Raw genomic sequence first — 22,704 nt, 5'->3', positions numbered from 1 at the left:
CATTTTCTCATTTCAAAGGTGAGGAGCTGCTGAGCTGGCGAATGTTCCACTATAATAACTATAACAACCCTCAACATAACAAGGTCCTGTATTAATTTAGATATTGAATATATATTGTTGGAAACATGCATTTCCTTAAGCTGTCACATACGACTCAGGTGTTTAGTGATATTTAATCCATAGGGTAAAGTATGAGGGAGGCTGAAGATCATTAGTTCTGTCTCATTGATACATAGATTTATTCAGACAGCTACTCAAATCATCTGCTCTGCAGGGGAGCCTGTGGAGTCAGCCTGATGTTTACGTTATGTTTTGTTCTCCAGATGTTGTGTTCTAATAACTGATTGTTCCTATTGGCTAATGAACAGACACACACCTTGCATCATAATGTCAACAATGCTAGACAAATGAGCTGCATGCACTGAAGTCAGGAGGCGGGTTCAGGAGTACCTACTCACCTTTTATCTGCCAGGTCTGTTTTATTGCCGACGAGCATAATGATGACATCGCTTCCCCTCTCTGTTCTCACATCCTCGATCCATTTCGAGGTCTGCTGGAATGAATTCACATCTGTTGAGAAAGAGGAGGAGCAAAGTGGAGACTCGTAAAGATGCTGTTTGTAAAATGACAGTAACTCCTCTCCTGCTGTTATAGCAGGAAACAGAACCATCAACATATTTAACTGGACTTACACACACACTGACACACTTTCTGTTTGTCTAACAGCTGGCAGACATAATGTGTGATCTGATGATGTAAAATGGATCAAACGTTTTGCAGGAAGCTGCTTCAGAGACTTTACATAAAAACATATATACGGTATACCTGATATGCATACGTCTGACTACACAGACTCTGCACTTTGTTCACTTGGTTCTGTTTATTTAATGGTAAGTAGATAGCTGTTAATTAAAAAAATCAACTGGTTTCTTGTGTAAACATTTTTTATCAAGTTGGATGCTCTATGAACTGAGCTAAACCAGCGTCCCTAAAGCACCAGAGATTTTGTTTTATATCAAATACAAAACTTTATTAATGGGTTTTCATCTTTCATTTGTTTCACTGCCAGAGGCGTGTCCAGACCCCTGTATAGACGCCCTTGTTTCACAACCTCAAACTTTTTACCTTTTCTACTTTACTGTCACAGCTTTATTTGGATCCACTCTGTACTACACTATCAAGATGAACAGACTGCTGTTACAGAATGGGAGCTAACCCAGACAGGATTGGCTATTTAAAAAAAAGTCGACTCAAAGCTGTACGAGTCCCAGTTCAGGTCTTGGGTACTTGGGTCCAGGTTTAATATTGTAGGGATAATTACAGTCGCAAGAAGAAATAATGAAGAGAAAAGCCCATCCAGTGAACCTTATTAAACAAACCTTAAGATATTAGATGCCTCTGCACTGTATAGAACATTAAAATTACATAATAAATCCATTATAATGCACACCTCCAGCTCTGTAACATGATAAAGCTCCTGTGAAATCCCTTCGACCTTGTTATGTCCACGGCGATTTCTTGCAGACTTATCGTATTTTATTCTTGGATTTGGAGTTTAACGACACAGATCTCTCATCTCTTTCAGGGTAGAGAAAAAACAGAAAAAAAATGGTTCTGGGGGAGTTTATCCCATATTTGATCTCAACTCAAGAATAAAGTTCACTTCCTCAGCAGCAGTGTTACAGTCGATGTCTTGGTCATTTATAGATTAAACAGAACCTACTGACAGGATGTCACTTTCTCATATGGATAATGAGGAATATTCATCACTACATGTTCAGACCAAAATAGTGAAACAGTGTTAGCCTTAAACTGTTGGATTTCAGAGTGTTCACCCTTGTACTTATGTTGGAAGATCAAACTCTGCCTTATCTGGGTTCATAATATCCTCCAAAAGGTGCACACTGCTCCTTGCTGCCTGTTGTTTCCACACCTTTTGGTTGAACTGTGTGCCCAGTCTGATGACCTGTTAGGTCGGGTCAGTACCAGGATGTTCTGGTGGGACATCAACTACCCACACTCTGTTTCAGCTGTTTAGCACCTGTCCATCTGTGCTTCTTTTAGTGGACGTTTCACTGTACCCAACGAATCATAAGTCAAGAGGTATAAACTTCAATTTAATCCGTTTTGCTTTGATATACTGTCTGTTAGTATGTATTTTCATGAATTCATTCATCTTGATAATTTTGTGGATATATATTTGAATTGTGTAAACTATATCAGAGTAATTCTTCTTTTAGGTTTGTGAAGCTGTAATACATATGTGTAAGAGTTATATTTGGATTGGAGCCAAGTGTCTGTTGTGAAAATGTGACCATGAGACGGAAGAAATGTATATGTCTGATATTTACGAGTCAAGGTGATGTCTTCTTTCTAGCCTTTTAGAGATGAACCGAAGCAGCCAGGAATTTGTGGGCTATACCTCCTAGCAGAATATAATCAACACTGTGAAGATGAAGACAGTGCCATTCTGACACTTTGCCAATGATTGTCAATGATTGTGAGATCTTGGTCAGCATGGGTCAGTGATAGTCTACACTTTGTCAGCCATGTGTGTTGTGTTTCAATGTTGTCTGACCATGGCTGAATAAATCTAAGATGATCCACAGCCTGTTTCACGATTTCATCATTGTTCATCTACTATAGAAACAACCCCCACCTAACAATATATATATATATATATATATATATATAGAGGTAGTGTCTGATGAAATCTGCTGTACCACAGTACAGGGGTATGAAACAAAACAAATATGTTTTTGCTGTGATACGTACGCAGTGAAGAGATTGAAATGATTTTGGAATAACTACATCATCATTTTTTAAAAGACTAAATTCCTTCTTTGCTAGTCCTGTGCAAAAGACAAACACAAAGACTTTGTGATTGGGGGTTTGGTTTGACCATTTCTGATTTAATGCCAGGACATTAGGAGTATTGAAGAGCTGAAACTCTTGTTTGTGAGAAAAGTCTCAAGAAAAAGTTCCTGGTTTGATCACCTAGTGCAGTTTCACATGTCTTCAGGTTTCATTAATGTCTTTGGAGCTTCTTTATATAAGTCATAAAGCTTTTGGCCTGAACACACATTTAGGATGAACACTCCTGCTATCTACTTGATGCATCGATGTTATAGACAATGTTAGTGTGTTAAAAGATAATCTGTGTTGCACATTTGATTGAATTTGTCAGACAATAAAGACTCAGCAGTTTAGTGTGATTATTTAAATTGTTAGATTAAGTGAGCGGTACTGACTTGTAATGTCGTAGACCACCACAGCCACAGTGGAGTCGCGTATATAACTGGGGATGAGGCTCCTGAAGCGCTCTTGTCCCGCTGTGTCCCAGAGCTGCAACCTCACCTGTGGTTCAGAGAGAGAAAGCTGAGGAGGCTGAGATTATTCAGATAATCAGAGAGCCTGCGAACATTCAGCTCCCTACACACACACACACACACACACACACACACACACACACACACACAGACACAGAGACAGAGACACACACACACACACACACACACAGACACAGAGACACAGACACACACACACACACACACACACACACACACACACACACACACACACACACACACACACACACACACACACACACACACACACACACACACACACACACACACACACACACACACACACACACACTTATACACGTATAGTAAGAATACACAGTACATATTCACACTGAGGCATTATTTATATGTGGACTCCTGACGCTGATTTCAAGGTCACATTGCTCTGTGAATGATCTCTGAGATAAACAGTCATGCAGGCAGGTTTGACTGTCCTCATCTACATATCACAAGGGAAAGAGATGCCATGCAGCATTAGTCACCGATGTCAGTGCATGCATTACTGTAGTGATGAACGGGGGGAAGTTTTAACACTGCGAACACATTACAAACATCTAACATCTCTGTCATGACATTGTACAGCAGTAACTGCAGGTTCTTACCGTTCGATCTTCCAAGTACATGGTTTTCGACAGGAAGTCGATTCCAATTGTGGCCTAGTTAAAAAAAAGAAGAAAATATCACTCGATCAACATCACTGTCAATGTCACAGAAAGCAAAGAACAAAGTGTTTACTAAGGGGCTGAATTATGAAAATTCAGACGGAAAAAACTGTATTTGTTTTTTCAAACCTGTGCCATTTGTTTATATATTTTGAGGTCTACATGACTTAAAGATACAAGTAGAATTGCTCCAGTAGATTACTGTAGCTGTGCAATAATGGCTGCAACAAAACATTTTGAGACAAATACTCAGTTAGAAGCTGTCACATGAAGCCTTTTGGGGCAAATACGCCCAATAATGAACTTCCACTTCTGAGTAAGCTCGTTTCTGCCTCTGATTTTTTTTTTTTTTTTTTTTGAGGTTTTTGTGCCTTTATTTTAGAGATAGGATAGTAGTAGACAGTCAGAAATCAGGGAGAGAGAGAGAGAGAGAGAGAAAAAAAGAAAAGAGCCACAGGTCGGAGTTGACTATAGCCTCCGTACATGGGGTGCACACACTAACCACTAGGGTACCAGCACCCAATGCCTCTGATATTTAAAGTGTCAGACATAATTATGGAACATATTGCTGAAAAGGTAGACCATTAAGTAAATGTGTGATGGTTACATTAGCCAAAAACAGCTGTTAATATTTCTCTTTTCAAAGTGACAAGACTTCATTGACAAAATGTATTTATTTGACTTCCCACAAAGCACGAGTTGCTGCTTTTATTCAGTTAGTTTATGCTTTCATAAAGTTGTTTTGATTCATGCTAACCTTTTCAAACATCAAAGTCAAACAACATTACTTTCCATAAAATGAAACCCAGAATGATTTGGATCAAAAAATATGACAAAAAGGTTTTAAAAAAAAAAAATATATATATTTCCTTTCAATGTGCAAAACCGGCAACCTCCGGTTCCCAACCCAATTCCCTACAGACTGATCTACTGCCTGAAGTTTGTTGATTCAACAGTTTCTAATGTCTCTTAACAGAACAGCAAATTAAATATATATCCAAATCTGCACATTTTCAACTTCAATAGAACTTTATATAATCAAAAAGCCTGTTTACAACTCTCACAATCTAGTATTATCAAATGTATCATGTGATCGCTCCCTTCTTGTGTCAATAGGCAGATGGCATTGTGTTCCTTCTCTCAGACATGTTTACTCTCCTCAGCCAAGCCCAACGGCTCTCTGCTCTGCTGCCTGACATCAAATCATGTTCAAGATCAGGCAAACCAAAAGCTAGTGTCCAACTGCAGATCTGTTCATTTCAACATGAGACTATCAACTTCAGATCTCACAATGTACGGTTCATAGGGCTCATAGGGTTCTAAGCACTTTAAGGATACCTCAAGGAAACTAGAACTGCCTGACACTGAATGTAATCAGAAAAATAAAGTCAATGTATCCAGTGAGACTCATTTATACTGGCAGTATAATAGTTTACCAGCTGTTCACGTTAGTTTGACCGTCTGTTTTGATCAGGACTATTTAACGCCTTTGTCAGTTACTCGAGCCGAGCTGGTCCACATCTGACATCATCATAAAAACATAACAACTGGATGGTTTTAAATTTAAATATGAGTATCATTCAAAGTTTAAAATCCAGACTTTTGAGAGGATTTTGCTCATATTCAAATAGTTTCCTGACCTTGAAACTGTAAGAATAAAAAGATCTCCAAACTCTATACAAATCCCCGACAAAAACAAGCCTTCTTTCTTTTCAGTAAAAAATACAGTTCATGGAAACACAAATGTTATTTTATAAAATTCCTTTTTAGTGAATACTTTTCTACTAGTGTTTTGCTGTCAAGTCCAATGTGTTGGAACTAGAGCCAATCCACATCCGCAATCATATTACTAGATTTATTCACCAGTCAAAAAGCATTTCATTTGAGTTTCATTGTATTACACTAACAGTTCTCTTTGACCAGCAGAGGGCGCTATATGGATTACAACAAGCATTATCACTCTCCAGAGTGTCAAGAGGTTACTTTACATTTGAGTGAACATCTTGTCTATATTATATATCTTTTTAACAAGTGTTTGATTACTGCATTTGAGGACTCAACACAATAAACATTAGTTTATCTAAATCTATTTATGTCGGACATGTAAGATCGGACACAGATGTAAGAAATATATCGACTGAAGTATCGGCATCTGATTCCCCTATCGGTCGAGCCCTAGTTGGAACTTTTCATAATTAGGCAGTGTGCATCTAAAATCTGCTCAGGAGTAAAAAAAAGATGCATTGTAAGAAACAGGAGAGTTTTGCTGAGATATTTTTTATGGCAGATGGTGAGCGGTATGCAACTCTTTCATGTTGTGTGTCCAGATGTTTGGTGTATGTTTGAGGAGACGATGTAGTGTGTGTGAGACTGACCCAGGATAACACAGCAGTCCCCATCCAGATGCTTAAAGGCCTGTGTGACCCAAAACCTGAAAACGGCATTGACAAGCTGGAGAACATAACTTAGATGGCCGACAGGGAAATTAGCCACCTGTGGGGGATACACCTCCCTTTATTTAAAAAGTAACTCAATCCTAAAAACCTAAGTATGTGGGTATTAAGTGGTGTTGTGGATCAATTCAAGTACAAATCTTGAGATTTGAGTACAATGTATTTAAATTCTATCGTGTTAGACTTTGCATAACCACTGCCCTCTACAGGCTGAAACCCGGCTACTGCAATATCATTTTTCTATTGGCTGATCTGGAGGCTGGTGACACTTGTTGTGGCAGTTTTCATGAACAAGCCTTATAAAGACTAAATTATCGGACTTAGCAAACTGTGGGGAGTACAGTGGATTGAGAGAATTGCAAGGATTGATTATAACTGATAAGTGTAAAAAAAACGAGGCTATCTGTTTAAAAATGTTAAAGTCATAACATTCAAATCCTCCAGGGGGCATCGTCTACCATTAAGGGACGTCCCACATCCTCCCCTGCCCCTCCCTATCCTCTTCATCGGCTGTCTGAGCATTGCTGCCTGTGCTAATGGTTCAGACTGTCAAAGTGATACAGCTCTGGACTCTGGACTGTCAGGGTTGAGGCTTACAGGAGGAGAGAAGTCCTCGACTCAAAATAACAGTTTTGTAACAAAAGTGTCATCACTGCTTTTTAAGTCGTAGCATATGGCTACATGACCTAGCTAAACTTGCTCTTCAGTTTATGTGTATGTGTGTTGCATGGACTGTATGATGTTGTGGCTTATGGTAACGGCATGAAGAAGTGAGACGGTGTGTCTTTATCCCCCTCCCAGCCCGGACAATGTTGATCCACTGACGTTATAAAGGCATTTTTGAAATTCAAGGGTAGATGCACTTCAGCTGAGACTCTGGAGTTTAGTGAGTTTAGTATATTTGACCCATTTTTACCCAACTATATTGAAGCAGGTGGGTGCATCAGTTGTGTTTTCTATTTAAGGCAGCCCAGCAGGGTGCCCACTGCCCACTTTGACAGAATTGGGCATCAGCAGCTCGATCACGCACTTGTTTCCTTGGCGATGCCAGCTACCACAGTGGACTCACTCAGAGAGTCTGGCACGAGGACAGGACGTCATTTATACTCCTCTTTTACACTCGGTCAGATCAGACACTGTGAGGCTGAAAATAGACAGCCTCAAATGACTCAAAGCACTGACTGGATACAAGATTACAGCCAGTGAAATAAAAATATCAGCCCCCAAACAGAAAGGTGGGTTACAGGAACTTCCAAAATAAATCCCCTATTCATTACTGCAGATTACGCTCTGAAAGTATTCAACAACTTTATGTGTTTGTTCTTAAAGTTAGCTCTCTGTCGACTCTTCTAGCATTTTGTGCTCAAATTCTTGTTTTTTACAAGTACTAGTTGTATTTTTTTTTGTAATATGAGACAATAAAGAGGTCAATTTTGCCTCAGGATGTTAAAATGAGCAGCTCGTGACTTTGTAACCTCTTCGACTTTGTTACTGACCTTCAATCATGAACATCAAAGTTAACATCATGGAAAGAGTTAAGAGGATAAACATCAGCTACAATTGCTACTTTATAGGCAAAAAATACCTTTCTACATCCAACAAAACCTAATTTTCTTGTGATCTTATGGTATTCAATAGGATATAAATGAAAAGTAAGATGATTGATGAGTGTTGCTATCACATTCAATTGTAAAAATTCTTCCTTTCTTTGACCCACAACACTCATAAAAGCCCATAAAATGACAAATGACACCTGAGTTAACGTTGACAACTGCTGATCTGAACCGATAACACAAACAGATAGCTCGGTGGTAGCAGGAGTATCAGAGGTGCTGCAGACTCTTTCAGGCCCCAGTTTTAAATATAGAATTCCACACAGACAGATATACATGAAAATATTAGATCAGCAGAAATTATTCATATTCCTTTTTCATTTTTAATCAGCGCACATCATTGCGCCCCCCCCCCCCCCCCACACACACACACACACACACACACACACACACACACACACACACACACTACCAGAGATGAAATGCTCTTAAGATCTGAAGGATTTCACTCACATTACATTTGAAAGTATTCTTCTTTACTAAATATAGTTTTAATATATTTTTTCCCAAGTCAGATCATCTTGAACTAGATTGATTTTGACAGGATGTTTAGGAAATTTTTTTTATTTTTTATTTTTTATTTTTTAGGAAATAATGTACACACTAAATGACGCAAGCAACACAAATAAGAAGAATCAAAGCTAAATGAAGTATAGTTAAAGGGATAGTTCACCCGTTGAAACCTGAATCTGTATTGACATTGGGTCACATATGTAGTAGAAATGTGAAATTAATTTTGAAGTTAGTGCCTTTTTGGCTCATGTGGATGAAAGACACCAAATCCCAGATTGCACAGCACCGCAGGCCACTCCCGGCGGCCAGCAGCGGCCCCAGCAGGCGGCGGCCAGAGGTGGCCAAGACACAAGACCGGCCTGTCGGCAGCAGCCGTCTCACCGTTATATTTATATTTTTTCGCCATTATCAGCTTTCTCCATAGAGCCTGTTAGCATAGCTACCAAGCAATATGACGGACGTTAAGTTTTGATTCTGGGAGTGAGTTCCCACCCACTGATCTGTGATTGGTCTGTAGCTTCAGTGGTCGAAAATATGAGGAACTAGCGTTGTAGTTTCACCCTGCTAACTGCAACAGCTTCTGGTGATGCAAAATTATGATTTTTGCGTCACTGGAAGCTCCTTTTCAGACTTAATACAAAGATTTCCCATCTCAGGGGAAAATGAGGGAGGGATGCGTGACCATTCAAAAATACTACTAGGTTTCTAATGATACAAAGCTTAATGCAAATGGGTGAAGTATCCCTTTAACTACAGCATGTCAGCAGGCAAAACTAAGATTTGCATTTTAATGATTATCTCAAATATCCACTTCTTTTATACCCTAGTTTCCATAGTTACCACAGATATGCCAATTAATACAAGTAATATGAGTAATATGAAGTCAAAGCTTTCTGAGGTAAGGATGTGATGCTTTTCTTTTTAAACCCCAAGGCTTAACGCTTTGGAGTGAAGGGCAGGTTAAACAACATGCTTAAAAATGTCACCTTGACCAGTGGAAAAACAATCTGACCAAAGGTGGAAGCAGGAGTTGAATTAATCCGACACTTTAAATTGAAGAAAAATAAAACAATCTGGCAATCTCACAAAATCACAATCCAGTGAGCATGAGGTCACCTCCTTAAACTGTGCAAAGGCTTCACAGTTACTCCTGATTCATCTGGAGGATGCCACCCAGCATGAGGTCTGCAGTAAAAACTAAATCAGTTTGGGACGTTTACCCAAACAAGATAATTCATTTAAGACCAAACAGAAACACCACTGCCAGTATCTTACAGTATGAATGCAGGGTTTTTATTTCTGCTTTTATGTTAGATAAGAATCTGAACACTTCTACTGATACTGCTGCTCCCTGCAGGACTTTCAAGGTCCTCCATCTGGCAGGGACCCTGTTAAACCACTGGACCTTTAGTCACAGTGAGCACACTGGCATTTAGCTCACAGCGTCGTATTTAAGAGAAAGCTTTGTGATCTCAAAAAATCTGATGAATTTGAATTTTTCTGCCCGCACAACAGGAAATACTGATCAGCCTGTGAACATGCCTCCTTCATCAGGCCGCCGCGGGCTGTGGTTTTAATAAATGAAGAACATAACAATTACCACACGCTGCATGTGTAGCACTACTCACAGTAATGACTAGTACCAGTGCAGACTCATAATTAGGTCTATTTAACTCAATTCATTTGTGTCAAAGCTTATTAAAGGTTGACTTGTTGCAACCACAGCCTGTAAATATTAATGGATGAAGCAAGAGTGACGTCATCCATCTGTTGCTGCAGGGGGCTTCAGAGTCCCATCCATGGGGGCCAACATGCTGGAAATGCTGTCTCACTCTAATTTTCAGTCAAACTAACAACAGGCTGAGAGCTGCAGCAGGTTTTAAGCCTCCTGACAAACTGTTACATCACGCCTACCTGTCAATAAATTGAGCTATGCCGATTGAGACATGAGCTAATCAGACTGATTTCTTTCCTTGTACCAGGCTGTAAACATGTATATCTTCTGTAGAGACAGCCTTCTTTGAATGGGCGTGTACGTGACTCCTGGTGCTTATGCAGCCAGCCTCAAGCGGACACTCAATGAACTGCAGGACTTTGCACTTACACATTTCTGTGTCATTTTTCAAAACCAGAGGTTGCTGCTTGCTTGCAAACCCACTACATCATCATGTTAAGACTAAAGCAATCTTCCAACCCTGCTCACAGATTGTGTGTCTCTGCAGTGGCTAAAATAAAGGAAACTCTAAAGCTGGAGGAGATAACATAGGCTGAGAGCTGCAAGAATACAATTTAAAGTTTCCTACAGCTTAATGCTGAACACACTGATTGTTTAGAATGTTTACAAGAAAATGTCCCATCGATAATAAACTTATAATCAATGATGGTTTCAGTTTTATAGTGTTTACTCGATTGGGGGGGTAAAGGATGCAAATTAGATTAGATAACAATTATATTATGTAGGAAATTGTTATGTCATTAAATTGATATTGCTGACCAGCAGTCTCAGGCCGTATATATATTTTTAAATATGATTTCTCTTTAACTTTAATTTATATTTTTTTGACCAGTAAAAACCTCCCTCAAATTTTCAGAAAGTCCAATAAATCAGATCCACCAGTTGCTATACACTAAGTCGTGGAGTATTTGAGGAGATCAGACACATGCCGTCACAGCCTGGTGGCCAGGAATGAGTGACAGCTCCACCACAGCTGACAGAAGCGTTCTTCCTCTGGAGGGCTGTGAGCCCTTTAGCATGTGCTGCCAGGCAGTGAGGACGCCTGCCTCTGTCTCTCTTGGCTGACTGGTTGCTTGATGGGAGTCTGCTGCTTTAGAGGCAGCAAATCTGGCCTTAGTCATCCTCCTGCTGACTAAAGCCCTGCACTACCACGCTCAGTTTCATCTTTCTGATGGCCCTCGCCGGTCTCTAAATATACTGCTGTTTTTTTCCTTCAAAGGGTTGAACTGAATCTGCTCAAAATTAAAAAGCTTGACGTACATGAAAACAACATGCAGTGATTCATCCAGGAAACCACGACTTCAGAAACCTGCTCCTCGGGACAAAAAACCTCCTGCAGGCTCGAATTTATTGCATCTTTTTCACCTTCACTGAGAAAATCCAGCCTCCCCCTCTGAGCAGTGGCATAAACACTCAAACCAAGCCAATGCATTCAGCATTTTAATTAATACTCAAAGGTCTCGGGAGATGAACTGGAAATAAACTGCAAAATCATTTACAGCCCTACCTGTCACTGAGCTAGAGAGGCAAAAGAAGACACGGGGGGAAGGGGAGGCAGCATGCAAACACACATTTAGGAGACACTGAGCTTGATCTATGGCTACAAAGTAGAGGTTATGGTGTCCATAAAAGAATCATTAATCCTGGCTAGCTGAAGAAGGGAACATGGTGGCTGTTTTGTTTGACAGTGGATTTAGTCGTTAATTTGTTTTTCACAAAAATATTTTCATTTTCCTCCCTGGCTGCTGTTTTTTCTCTGGTGCACAGGCTTTAACAACAGCGTGGGGGGCAGAGGCTGACATTAAACAGCATATGGGGATGTTATTAAATAAGCAGATGCTATCTGTCCTGCATCTGCCTGCCCACTCACAACAGGAGGACATGGCTGAAAAAGCAAGGATGGAAAGAAAGCTCTCTGTCCCCCCAGACCTCATCAAAACAAGGCCGGTGCATAGGTTTGCCATCTGTGTAGAAAATCACAATCCCCCGGATGCTCCTCAGAATGACTGCACTTTGACGGCTGCTTGATTTCAAAGTCGTAATTTATCCGTCTGCATTCAGGTTGGGAGTTACAGCAGTGGCCTTGGAGTGAGACGGACTGCAGGCAGACAACAGACGCCCACACTCACTCCAGGTAATAATACTTAGGAGAGAGAGCTGCTCTCTGAAAGTGATGCAGGAAATGGTCGTGCTGCATTTACTTTCTATGCATTAAGGCCCTTGTTTATAAAGACATTAATCTCACTGCAGCCAAAACAAGCAAAATACCAGATCAAAATAGGGGAGTTCTTTTAATATAATTCAACTCTTTATTTAATTGAAAGTTTCAGGAACAATTTTACCAAAGCATTAGTGTACAAAATGATGAGACAACTGGACGATATAAATTAACTCTAAACTAAGTAATAACATATATATACTGTGTATAATTGCTTCCATGAGCTTTGCATTAGATCCGAATCTGAATCAATTATTTGGCGCACAGACTTTACATTTACCTGTAGTACTATCTTCACTATCTTTATTACTGATACAAAGTTGATAACCCCCCCCACACACGCACACGCACACGCTCACGCTCACGCACACGCACACGCACACGCACTCGCACACGCACACGCACACGCACACGCACTCGCACTCGCACACGCACACGCACACGCACACGCACACGCACACGCACACACACACACACACACACACACTCACACTCACACAGGGTTGTCTGAACATTTTTCAGAAGTGCATTTGTGAAAACATCCTCTGACCATAAAAGTCCTATTCTCCCCGTACCTAATGTGCCAACAGGTTGAAGAATTAACCGTATATGGATTTATCGTGGTTGCTTGTGTATGGGAGCAGTGATTGATTTTTCCTGCAGAGAAGACTGCAAGCCAAAGTAATGAAGAGACTCTGGGTTACTTGTTTTCCTTGTTTGCTAAGCTTCACGAGCTCCCTTGGCTTTTTAAGTCTCATAAACAGCTCCAAATCAGCTACCATCACAAATTCAACCCTATGGAAACACCAAATATGGTCATGTCTGGCTCAGTCAATAAAAAGAAGAGGAGAAAATCCAAATTCAAGGCTGCAAAATGCCAGTCCACCAACGAAAGAGTGACATCATGGTGGCTTTGTTCACTTTTCAAACAGGCAAAAATACAATTATTAAATTTTTGTCCTTTTCTGAAATACTTGCATCAGTGCCAGTCTCTCTGGTACCAGGTATCTGTGCATCACATTTCTCCCTCTGCTATCAAAACAACATTTACATTTCAATACATGGATGGACTTCTTTTGGCTTCTTTTCTACTACAAGTGTTTACCATCCAGGATTAAAAGAATCTGCCCTTTCTGACAAGAATCAAATTGAAGAGATTAATTCATATTCCCCCTTTTGAGACACAGATGAAGTAAGATGTTGTTTAAACATCTGTTATCAGCCTACAGCCTACCTTACTCAAATATAAACCTGTTCCACAGCAATTTGAGTCACAAAGATCTGTAAAGAAACATTTATGCGTCACAGAGATTCAGCAACATAAAAAATAAACTCCTTACAGTCAGTGTAAAATGTCTTTCTGTAGTCCTTCATGACTTGTGAATGTAGAAATATAAGAGGACACAGCATCACAGAGCACACACAGACAACTTAATCCACGCACAATGAGCCATCCAAATCTTATTACAACACAGTACAGTACTCGTGTGAACACCGAAGAATAGAGACACGTCTATTTTAGGTGGGTTAGCGGGATGCAGCCAGTCCAAAGAAGACAGGTCTTTGTAGCAACTCTGATAACGTTGTGAAACTGAAAGTGATAACGAGATGAACATGTTCATCACTCAGTCCAAAGCAGAGGCAGCTTCCACTGATCTTTTGGGAAATATGTTTATTTTCTTTCTGGGCAGACGATTCGAACAGACTCTTAATATCACTCTCATATCTGTCTGTTAAACACCAAGCTAAAGCCAGTTGTATAGTGGACTCTGTTCTGCATCTTTCTTTTTTACATCATGTCTCACCACCTGAGATCCCCCTCCCATCCGACAGGGACAGTCTCCTGCTGTGAGGTGCATGTGTGAACAAACAGACAAGGAGGATTTGAGGAGCAGTCTTCCTGAAATTCTGAAAACATTTTTAGGAGTGCACATGTAAAAAAACGCTTTGTTTTTTTTGTGCAGGTTGATTGTGCTGCTTTAATCCAAAGAAATCACAGGTTTCACCTGTACTGCACTTGTGCTAAACTATGCTGATTTACTGATGGTGGTGTCTCAACTGACAAATCTTTGAGTGGTATCAATGTTCTTCTCTAACACCTCACTTAAAATGAATTGAACATAAAATATCAGATTTACTATTTTCCACGCCTGGTGGTTAAGAAAGTTTGAATAATACATATTTATAGTGAAGAGAGAAGAAAGTCAAGCTGGAGGAGGATAGAGAAGCAAGGCAGCGCTTAGATCAAGAAGTGTGGCTGGCTGTCTTCAGAGACAGACTGCTGTAGATGATTTAAAGGCAGGGCCAGATTAACATTAGTGCTTGTGGGACTGAAGCTGCAGAAAGAGCAGGAGGCCACAGAACATTATTAACTCTGTTGGACTGACATTAAGTCTGCTGGCAAACTTTATACCTGATGGAAATGATTTGTCCAACTCACGAATGTTTTAAAATGAAAATAACTTCTCCTCAAACTTTAATAAACACTGGGAACTCAGATAAGAAGAGGTGCAGATACACATTTGTGCCTCTAAGGGCATGGTCACACTGGCAATGTTGTCCCTTACCGTGCTTAAGCACAACATGACAGCTACTTTGTGTCTTTACTTTGAGTCATTTTAGTCAGATACAGACAGAACACTCTGGATTTCTCCATAATGAAGGCTGTCCACATTGTTTACCCGTGCGCTTCTGCGGGTAAAGCACACCTCTCCGAAGCGTGCCATGGCCAAGGAAGTGTATCGTGCTCGAGTACGGTACGGAGAGGTCACACTGGTCAAATCAACTGGACTTTAGGGGTGAAGCGTGATTAGGCACGGTACGGATTGCCAGTGTGACTGCGCCCTAAGACTCACCTGTGCTAAAGTTTAAATGAATGTATTTTAATGAAATTACTAATTTTATATTTTCAGCCTAGTGCCACATCAAAGTATTTTTTCCAACATTTGAGATCTCTACTTTCTCACGGTTTCAAGCCGAAGTAAAGCTGTTTTAAAGTGTCAATTTTGTATATTCTATAATCTAATCTAGTAGTCTAGAGTGGAAACTTCCAAAGGAGCCACACTACTATTTTCAATTTGTTTCATTTCTCTGAGCAGCAGTCAAAATCATTTAAACATTTTATTAACTGATATCTATGACAGACGATCAGCTCACCGTGTCATGGGAGAAGCACGAGCCAGATAACATTAACATCTTTGTTTAAAAATGGACTCAATAAAACATTTGCGTTTCAGATTTAAACATTAACTCAAATAGGGCTTAACTTTGCAACATAAAGGGAGATGAGGAAGAATATCTAGCAAACAATTGCCCAAACACTTGTGAAACAGTAAAATATAAATTGTTTTTATCAAGCAAACTGCATCTGAATTTAATTGTCTAAATATCACGGACTGCAATCTAACAGAAAAAGCTGTACATGTACTTCTTTATAAAGACATGTGTTGTTTTCGCACATGCACAAAATTCCTGAAAACTTCCTGAAATTCTCAAGTTGATCCAATGTGTGAACACAGCAAGAAATATTGCAGAATATAACCATGAGGGATGGGTAAGGTGTGATTAATATAGTCTGCACCTAATGAAACTGCTATAGTTTGCTTTGCCCCCCCAAAAATTTTGCATCAGTGCATATGTGGATACAGATATTAGGTGCATGCAATGAGTGATGTACTGATGGTATAATCAAGAGATGATGAAAAATACAAAGTCACAAATGAAGTTGCATTTCTTACTTCAAGTTGCGAAAACCAAAGTTACCTTCAAAAAGTGTTTTCATACACTGAAGCTATTTTTGTGTTTCTCAGGTTAATCTGATTATGGTTTTTCACACACTGCACGCAGGCTCATAAAACTGTATATTCCCTAAATAAGCAAGCTGAGGAACACACAAACACACCAACACACTGACACGCACATTCTCTACATTTCATGTCACGGGCGGAAGGATAGCTTTGTTAGATTTATTTTTAATTCCTTTTTTATTACTATGCAAGTAGATTCTTTGTGCCCTTAAAGCAATAACACTGCAGGTCTTATTTAAGGGTCTTTTGTGTGCCTGCAGACGCTAACAGAGACCCATATGAGAGAGCTGTAGCTGCATAAGCAATATTCTGTTTTTAGGAAGAGGAGATTAGGATGCTTTGAAGAAAAGAGGGGAAAAATAAGTGATTGCCTGAGGGCTAGCAGTGCTCTTAATGCTGTTCAGTTCAAAGGTGTCTGTTTTAACATTAGCGTCGGCAACACTTTCCTCGCTAAGTACAAACATTAACAGTTACTTTGGGTGAATTCATTCCCTCAATTTTAACCTCTTTATGTGCAGCTGTACTTTTCACTATCAATGGAAGACGCACTGCAAAAGGTGACGAAGCAATGGAGGATAAAAGTTGATCATTAGAGACAAAATATTCACTCTCAGTGTCTGAACCAGCACCTACCTGATATGTGTTGTCAAAGCTGTCATACATGAACCGTGTGATCAGAGACGTCTTTCCAACTGCAAGAGAAGCAAAAGACAGAGATTGTAAATGAGAGACAAAGGCTTCCTCCATTCAGACCCTCAATATAAGTAACAGTGGGGTGGTAGTTATGGTTTCTCTGGCACGGCTGTCACTGCTGCCCAGGGAGCTCATTACTGTGTGTGGGGGTGACCACCAGGTCAGCCGTGGCATCGGGGCCAGATGTAATTACAGTGCTGCTGCCTCTGCTGGCATTATGTCCGTCTACACAACATGGAAATATCTCATTTAAAATATTTCATGGGGAAAACAGGCTGATGAGATACAAAGATGCAAAATAAATCACAGCAGAACAATTACTGTATAAACAGGATATTTTTCTGATGTTTATAGTTGAACATCATCTGCATAGCACTGAAACAGAATACCAACAAGCCAAAATACAGATAGTCTTACAAAATGGCATTTGCTTGATTTTTAATGTCTTGAAAACCTCCTCAATCATCTTTTTACTGAGGGGGAGGATGGAGATGTTAACACACACTTTTTCCAGAAGCTGTAACAGTTTCAGTTTCCTCAAACAAAGCTTCTGCTTGTTAGTGGTCAGGGCTCAGTGGCAGAACTGATGCAGATTATTTCTTTGCAACAAAGATTTTTTGAAACAACGATGATACAGTGTAATCTACGCCAACGATATGAAATAGTAATATAACTCTCTATAACTGATTGATAAAACCAAAAATAGTTTTAGTTTAGTTTTTTTAATAATAGGAAAACTATATTTTTTTCCTTCAGATTTTACTTTTAGATCCTTGTTCAACATTCAAGCCCTTCACGATCTGTGTTATACTGTTTGGAAAGCCAACAACAGCCAAGTCTCCTAAAGGGGCGTGGCAGAGAAGAAATCTGCACTTAACACAGATACAGGAAATGACACTCTGCATGCCGTCTCATCTCTTAACAGTCTCTGCTTGTACCATTCAGTGCAGTAACATTTGAATGGAAACATGAAGCGATTTCAGAGTACGATCAATCCAATCCAACCACACCCAAACATTTCACAGATCAAAGCGAATAAGCTGACTATACCATTAATATTATGATGAGGCTAAAGGAAGAGAAGATGCATTGTGCTCCTGCTCATACATGTGTGATAGTGACTAACTGCAGAGAGCCTGTATTCTGCCTGGATTTTGATGTTTTGTTTTATTTAGGTAGACTCTGGACGTTTCTGGGCGGGGAGCTGGTGTGCAATTCAAACCGGCAGACATGACTGATATGGACATAGAACCAAAGAAGAGAAAATCTAATGATAGTTAGGCCTGCTTTCTGTTTGACAGGCTGGTGCCAAACAGCGACGGCTAGCCTGTGCTATCGTGTGCTAGGTTGCAGTGTAGGTACAAGCAGTAATTGTACACACTATATCCTGTAGTGATTGTGCACTTCTGGGGGCCATGAGCCCAGGAGGAGGGGCCCAGTTTGAATGTTGTGTTTACAAGCTGCAAAGAACATATGACTCCACCAAGTACCTTAGTACTTTTGTTTTTACCCAAATGTACCAAAATATAAGAGCTGCTGCTTCCCTATGCTGAGAAATGTCTGTTAACTAAAGTGTCAGTTTCATTGTGGAGGCGTGTTGTGGTTTGTAACTGATAAATAGCTGTAAAACAGCCAACTAATTTCATAACAACTCAATAATGTATTCATCATTATAGAAGCATAAGGCCTTATGTACCAGAATAAATCACTTGGTTTCCGTCACACAGCTGGTGAGACAGAGTTGAGTCACTGATAGATGGCGTATATGGTTTTCAGATTTTTCATCCTCAGTGGTTTTACTAATGAAGGGAACGGGAGAGCGCAGCAAATGGGGAAGCAAGCAGAAATCAATCACATCCTCCTTTTATATCCATTTAGCATCAGTGCAAACGGTTGGCAGGGAGCCGGTATCTTACATCCCTTTAAGTCGAGTGGAACAGATCCAGAGTGCTTCAGTTAGGTCTAATCTGCCAGGAAACACTGACCAGACTTTGGATGGTCCTGACTGCCTCACAGTTATCTGATAAATCAACGTACTCAATCTTGACTTCTACATCTGAATCTAATCATCCACATATTCCCCTGATGCATCACGCAACATCTGCTTGTGCAGCTGCCATTACAGATTTGTTGTTTTTAAACTTTGTGTAAAATTTTGATTCATTATTCATGTGAAAGAAATGTACTGTAACTGAGTTCTCAAAATCGGCATGCACTGTCTCCCTCAGTAAACATAATCCGTCTCTAATTCACAGTTAATCAAATAGGCCCTAGTTACAATTGTTTACAGAAAGACTTTTAATCACGGAGACTAATTACACGGGCCTCTGCCCTCACTTGGTATCCATATCTGCGAGGCAGGATCGGATGCGCCGCTACTGATTATGCTAATGATCTTATACTAATTTATCAATACACCATCGAGCTCCTCTAGCTCCACAGCTCTTCTACTTTAGACAGCAGCTCTACTTACTTAGCCATGGTCTATCACAAATTAAGTTGTCTAATGAAGGCAAATTTTATGAGCATGAAGCTGCAGGAGCTGAACTCAGCATTTAAGAGTACAAAATTATTGTTTGTGAACTGTTTCTTATCCATTCAATGTTAATTATGAAGTGTGCTGCTGCCCTGTTGGCCAGGTCAACCTGGGGAAAGAGATCTTGATCTCAATGGGTTCATTACCTACAATTCTACAATTCACTTAGCAGACACTTTTATGCAAAGTGACGTACAACAGAGAGTCTGGTTAAATAAATCACATTATCTATCAGGATAAATATTCATATTGATAAATAAAGTAAATAAGGAAATGATTTTTGTTTTGCCCTTTTTGCTGAGCACTTTTTCAGACTTACAAAACAAGGAATTGAACATATTTTGAGGCCATGTTAACCGGCATGGGAAGATTTCATCACCATTTTTCAATCTGTAGAGAGGAATAAATTGTGAAAATCCAAAATAGTTCCAGCCCCAGCAGTTATGATCATGATTTGGTTTTGTGTTTGAGTTTCCCTGTTTTATCCCAGTGTTGTTTGTTTCCCTTGTGTGTCAATGTTTCCCAGTGTCCATGGTTTCCTAGTTTTGTCTTCAGTGTTTTCTGTTTTACTTTGTCATTTATTATCCTCGTGTATCTCTGTGTTCTAATGTGTTTTGTTAGACTCTTGAGTTCTGTGTGTCTTTAGTGTTTCATGATTTATTTTGTATTGTCCTCACTGTTTCAGCTCTTGTGTTTCTCCCTGCCTTGATTGCCCTGATTGTCTTCAACTGTGTCGTTAGTCTCACCTGTGTCTGATTACCCCATGTCTATTTAGTCTCTGTGTTTCGTCCCTTCTGTGTCAGTTCATTGTATGTGTTTGTCGGTTGTCGTATGTCAGTTTACCCGTGGCCCCTTGTTTTCTCCTGTTTGGATTTTTGGAACTAAGTTTTTGTTTACCTTTTTGTTTAATTAAATATTTTTGTTAATTCTGCATTTGGGTCCTTGTCTTGGTTTTCTCGATCCATGACAGCAGTTGCAATAAAACAAACTGAAAATACAGTATGTGGTTACATTTCTATTTTCTTCCCATAAATACGTGTTTGGCCCAGCATGCCTTCACATCAGTGGTTATAAGAGAGCAGAACATTAGGATGGAGAGTCTGATCTAACGTCCTCACTGCTGACTCATCCTCCTCGATCGCTGAGCAACATGAGACGGCACTCTCTGGGGCTCTCAGTCACTGCTGAAAGCTTCAAAACTCAGGGACAGACAGCTCGTCCTGATTTCTTTGTCTCACTCAAGTAATATCTGGGAGAGAACGGAACGAGCTAAATCTGAAGTGACGCCCCAAATTTATTTCCCGGGGAAGAACGCTAACTCACCTTGATTCAGCTTAAAAGTCTGTATAAAGCAATAACATGATGCACTGTGAATTACATAACTGACTTTTTACAGCCAAGCTTATAAGGGAGACAAAAACATCCCACCTACAATATCTTTAAAGACGGAACAGAGAGTAGTGTTTAGGTTTAGTGAATATCTTCAGTTACAACTCCAGGTCTGTTTGTGTGAATTTAATTACTGGAGTGGAAGCAGGAAGCTTAGTTACGCTCATGGCTGCAATAATTTAGTGATTTTCTGTTAGGCTAAAAAGAAGTGATTAACAAGGCAGATTCTTGATTACATCTCAGAATTAGCTCTGCATTTCTGAACACTTCCCCCTCATAATCTTTTCATCCTCTTTGCTGTTAACACTGAAAGCTTTTGGAGAGTATGATGGGATTCAAATGATTAGTAGCTCGAGTGAAACAAAAAAAAGTGAAATCCAAGGCAGAGGCAGAGATAATATTGGAGTAAATTATTTTCATTTAGTGTGTGATAGAATTGTGTTTTCACAGGTCAACGGGTTTACAGAGAAAACTGCATCTTCATACATTTAATAGGGAAGGACAACATTAAACCAGAACTAGAGCTATTACATAAACGGCCTTGCTATGATCCAAGAACAAACCCAAGTAAAACTGCTCAAGTAATGAGAAACAAGAACGTCTACCCTAAAAAAGTTACATACAAAACTGTATATTGCACATGAGCAAAACCTATGAAACTGGTCGTTAGCAAAGGTCAACGGGCTGAGAAATAACTGACAATTTGAGGAACCCAAAGACAACGTGCATTTTGTCTTTCAAATCTCAGTACCAATGTTCTCTAGCTTTGTTGTTGTTCACAGAGAGAGATACAGCGTGCAAGTGGGTAACTGTACAGAATCAAAAAATGACCTCTCAATGTTTATCATTCACAAGGTTTCCACTTGAAGCTAATTTATCCACAGAGGCCTCCTCCTCTTCAAAACACTGAATTCAACAGAGATGCACTGATTCCGGAAAATCAGGGCCAATACTGATACTGATATTTGTTTCATGACTTCTTTTGGTGTTATACTCCCACAATGCCACAATGTTCTTGCATGTTTGACTGTGAAAACAGATTAGAGTTTGTCCAACAGGTGACTTCATCTGCCCAATAAAAAATCTCTTCTCTGAATCAGTCGTCAGGTGTACTAGATGTCAGCATTAAATTGATTTGGCTGAACAAATAAACATCGGCTGCCGACATCGGCTCATGCCACATTATTTGCCGATGTTTGTCAACAGGGATGATATCGGCCGATACTGATGTTGAGCCCCTGCATCAGTGCATCCCTAGAATCCAACAGTCTCACATTAATATAATGTGGCTCCAAAGCTCTTCAGCATACACAGGATGTTAGGGGACTCTGTGAGCCAAGCTCCTGCTTTTATTAGCTCAGCTGGTCTGCAGGACCTCAGCTTGGTTTTAGCTCATTCATCCTTTTGTATCTATGACAAGTTTGTACCTACCCAACATCTGCCTAGATTCTTTGATCAAGCTGATTGATTTCACTGTCTTTTTATGCCATTTAACAACTCAAGGGGCAATTTTATTTTTATCTTTTTTGGATCAACCAATCACAGCTCAACCACGCCTCCCCACTAATCTACAAGTTTCTGTCCCTTCTTTGCTCAGAATTGCTGGAAATGTTCCTAAGTCACTTCCTAAGATAGGACTTCTTGCTATAATTTTTGGAGCCAAGTTAGGACCTCTCTGAGAGGTTATTCACAATGCCCAGGAGAGTGATCATAACCTT

The 22,704-nt window shown here is 39.9% G+C and overlaps 1 protein-coding gene across 2 annotated transcripts in view; it reads right to left on the bottom strand.

Annotated features, from left to right (window-relative positions):
- Positions 1-22,704, bottom strand: part of rab6ba (RAB6B, member RAS oncogene family a) — a 62,394-nt gene that overhangs the window by 19,995 nt on the left and 19,695 nt on the right. Inside the window, exons 2-5 of one of the 2 annotated variants that reach the window (XM_020631704.3) lie at positions 17,002-17,060; positions 3,971-4,024; positions 3,252-3,378; positions 459-570 (exon numbers count right to left, since the gene is read on the bottom strand). In XM_020631704.3, the coding sequence (XP_020487360.2) occupies positions 459-570; positions 3,252-3,378; positions 3,971-4,024; positions 17,002-17,060 (352 nt within the window). The remainder of the gene's footprint in view (positions 1-458; positions 571-3,251; positions 3,379-3,970; positions 4,025-17,001; positions 17,061-22,704) is intronic. The other variant, XM_020631711.3, reaches the window with a different exon arrangement.

This window comes from Labrus bergylta, chromosome 6 (assembly GCF_963930695.1).
Source record: "Labrus bergylta chromosome 6, fLabBer1.1, whole genome shotgun sequence".
NCBI lineage: Eukaryota > Metazoa > Chordata > Actinopteri > Labriformes > Labridae > Labrus > Labrus bergylta.
The sequence above is the reverse complement of the archived record's forward strand: the minus strand, read 5'-3'. Positions and strand labels throughout refer to the sequence as shown.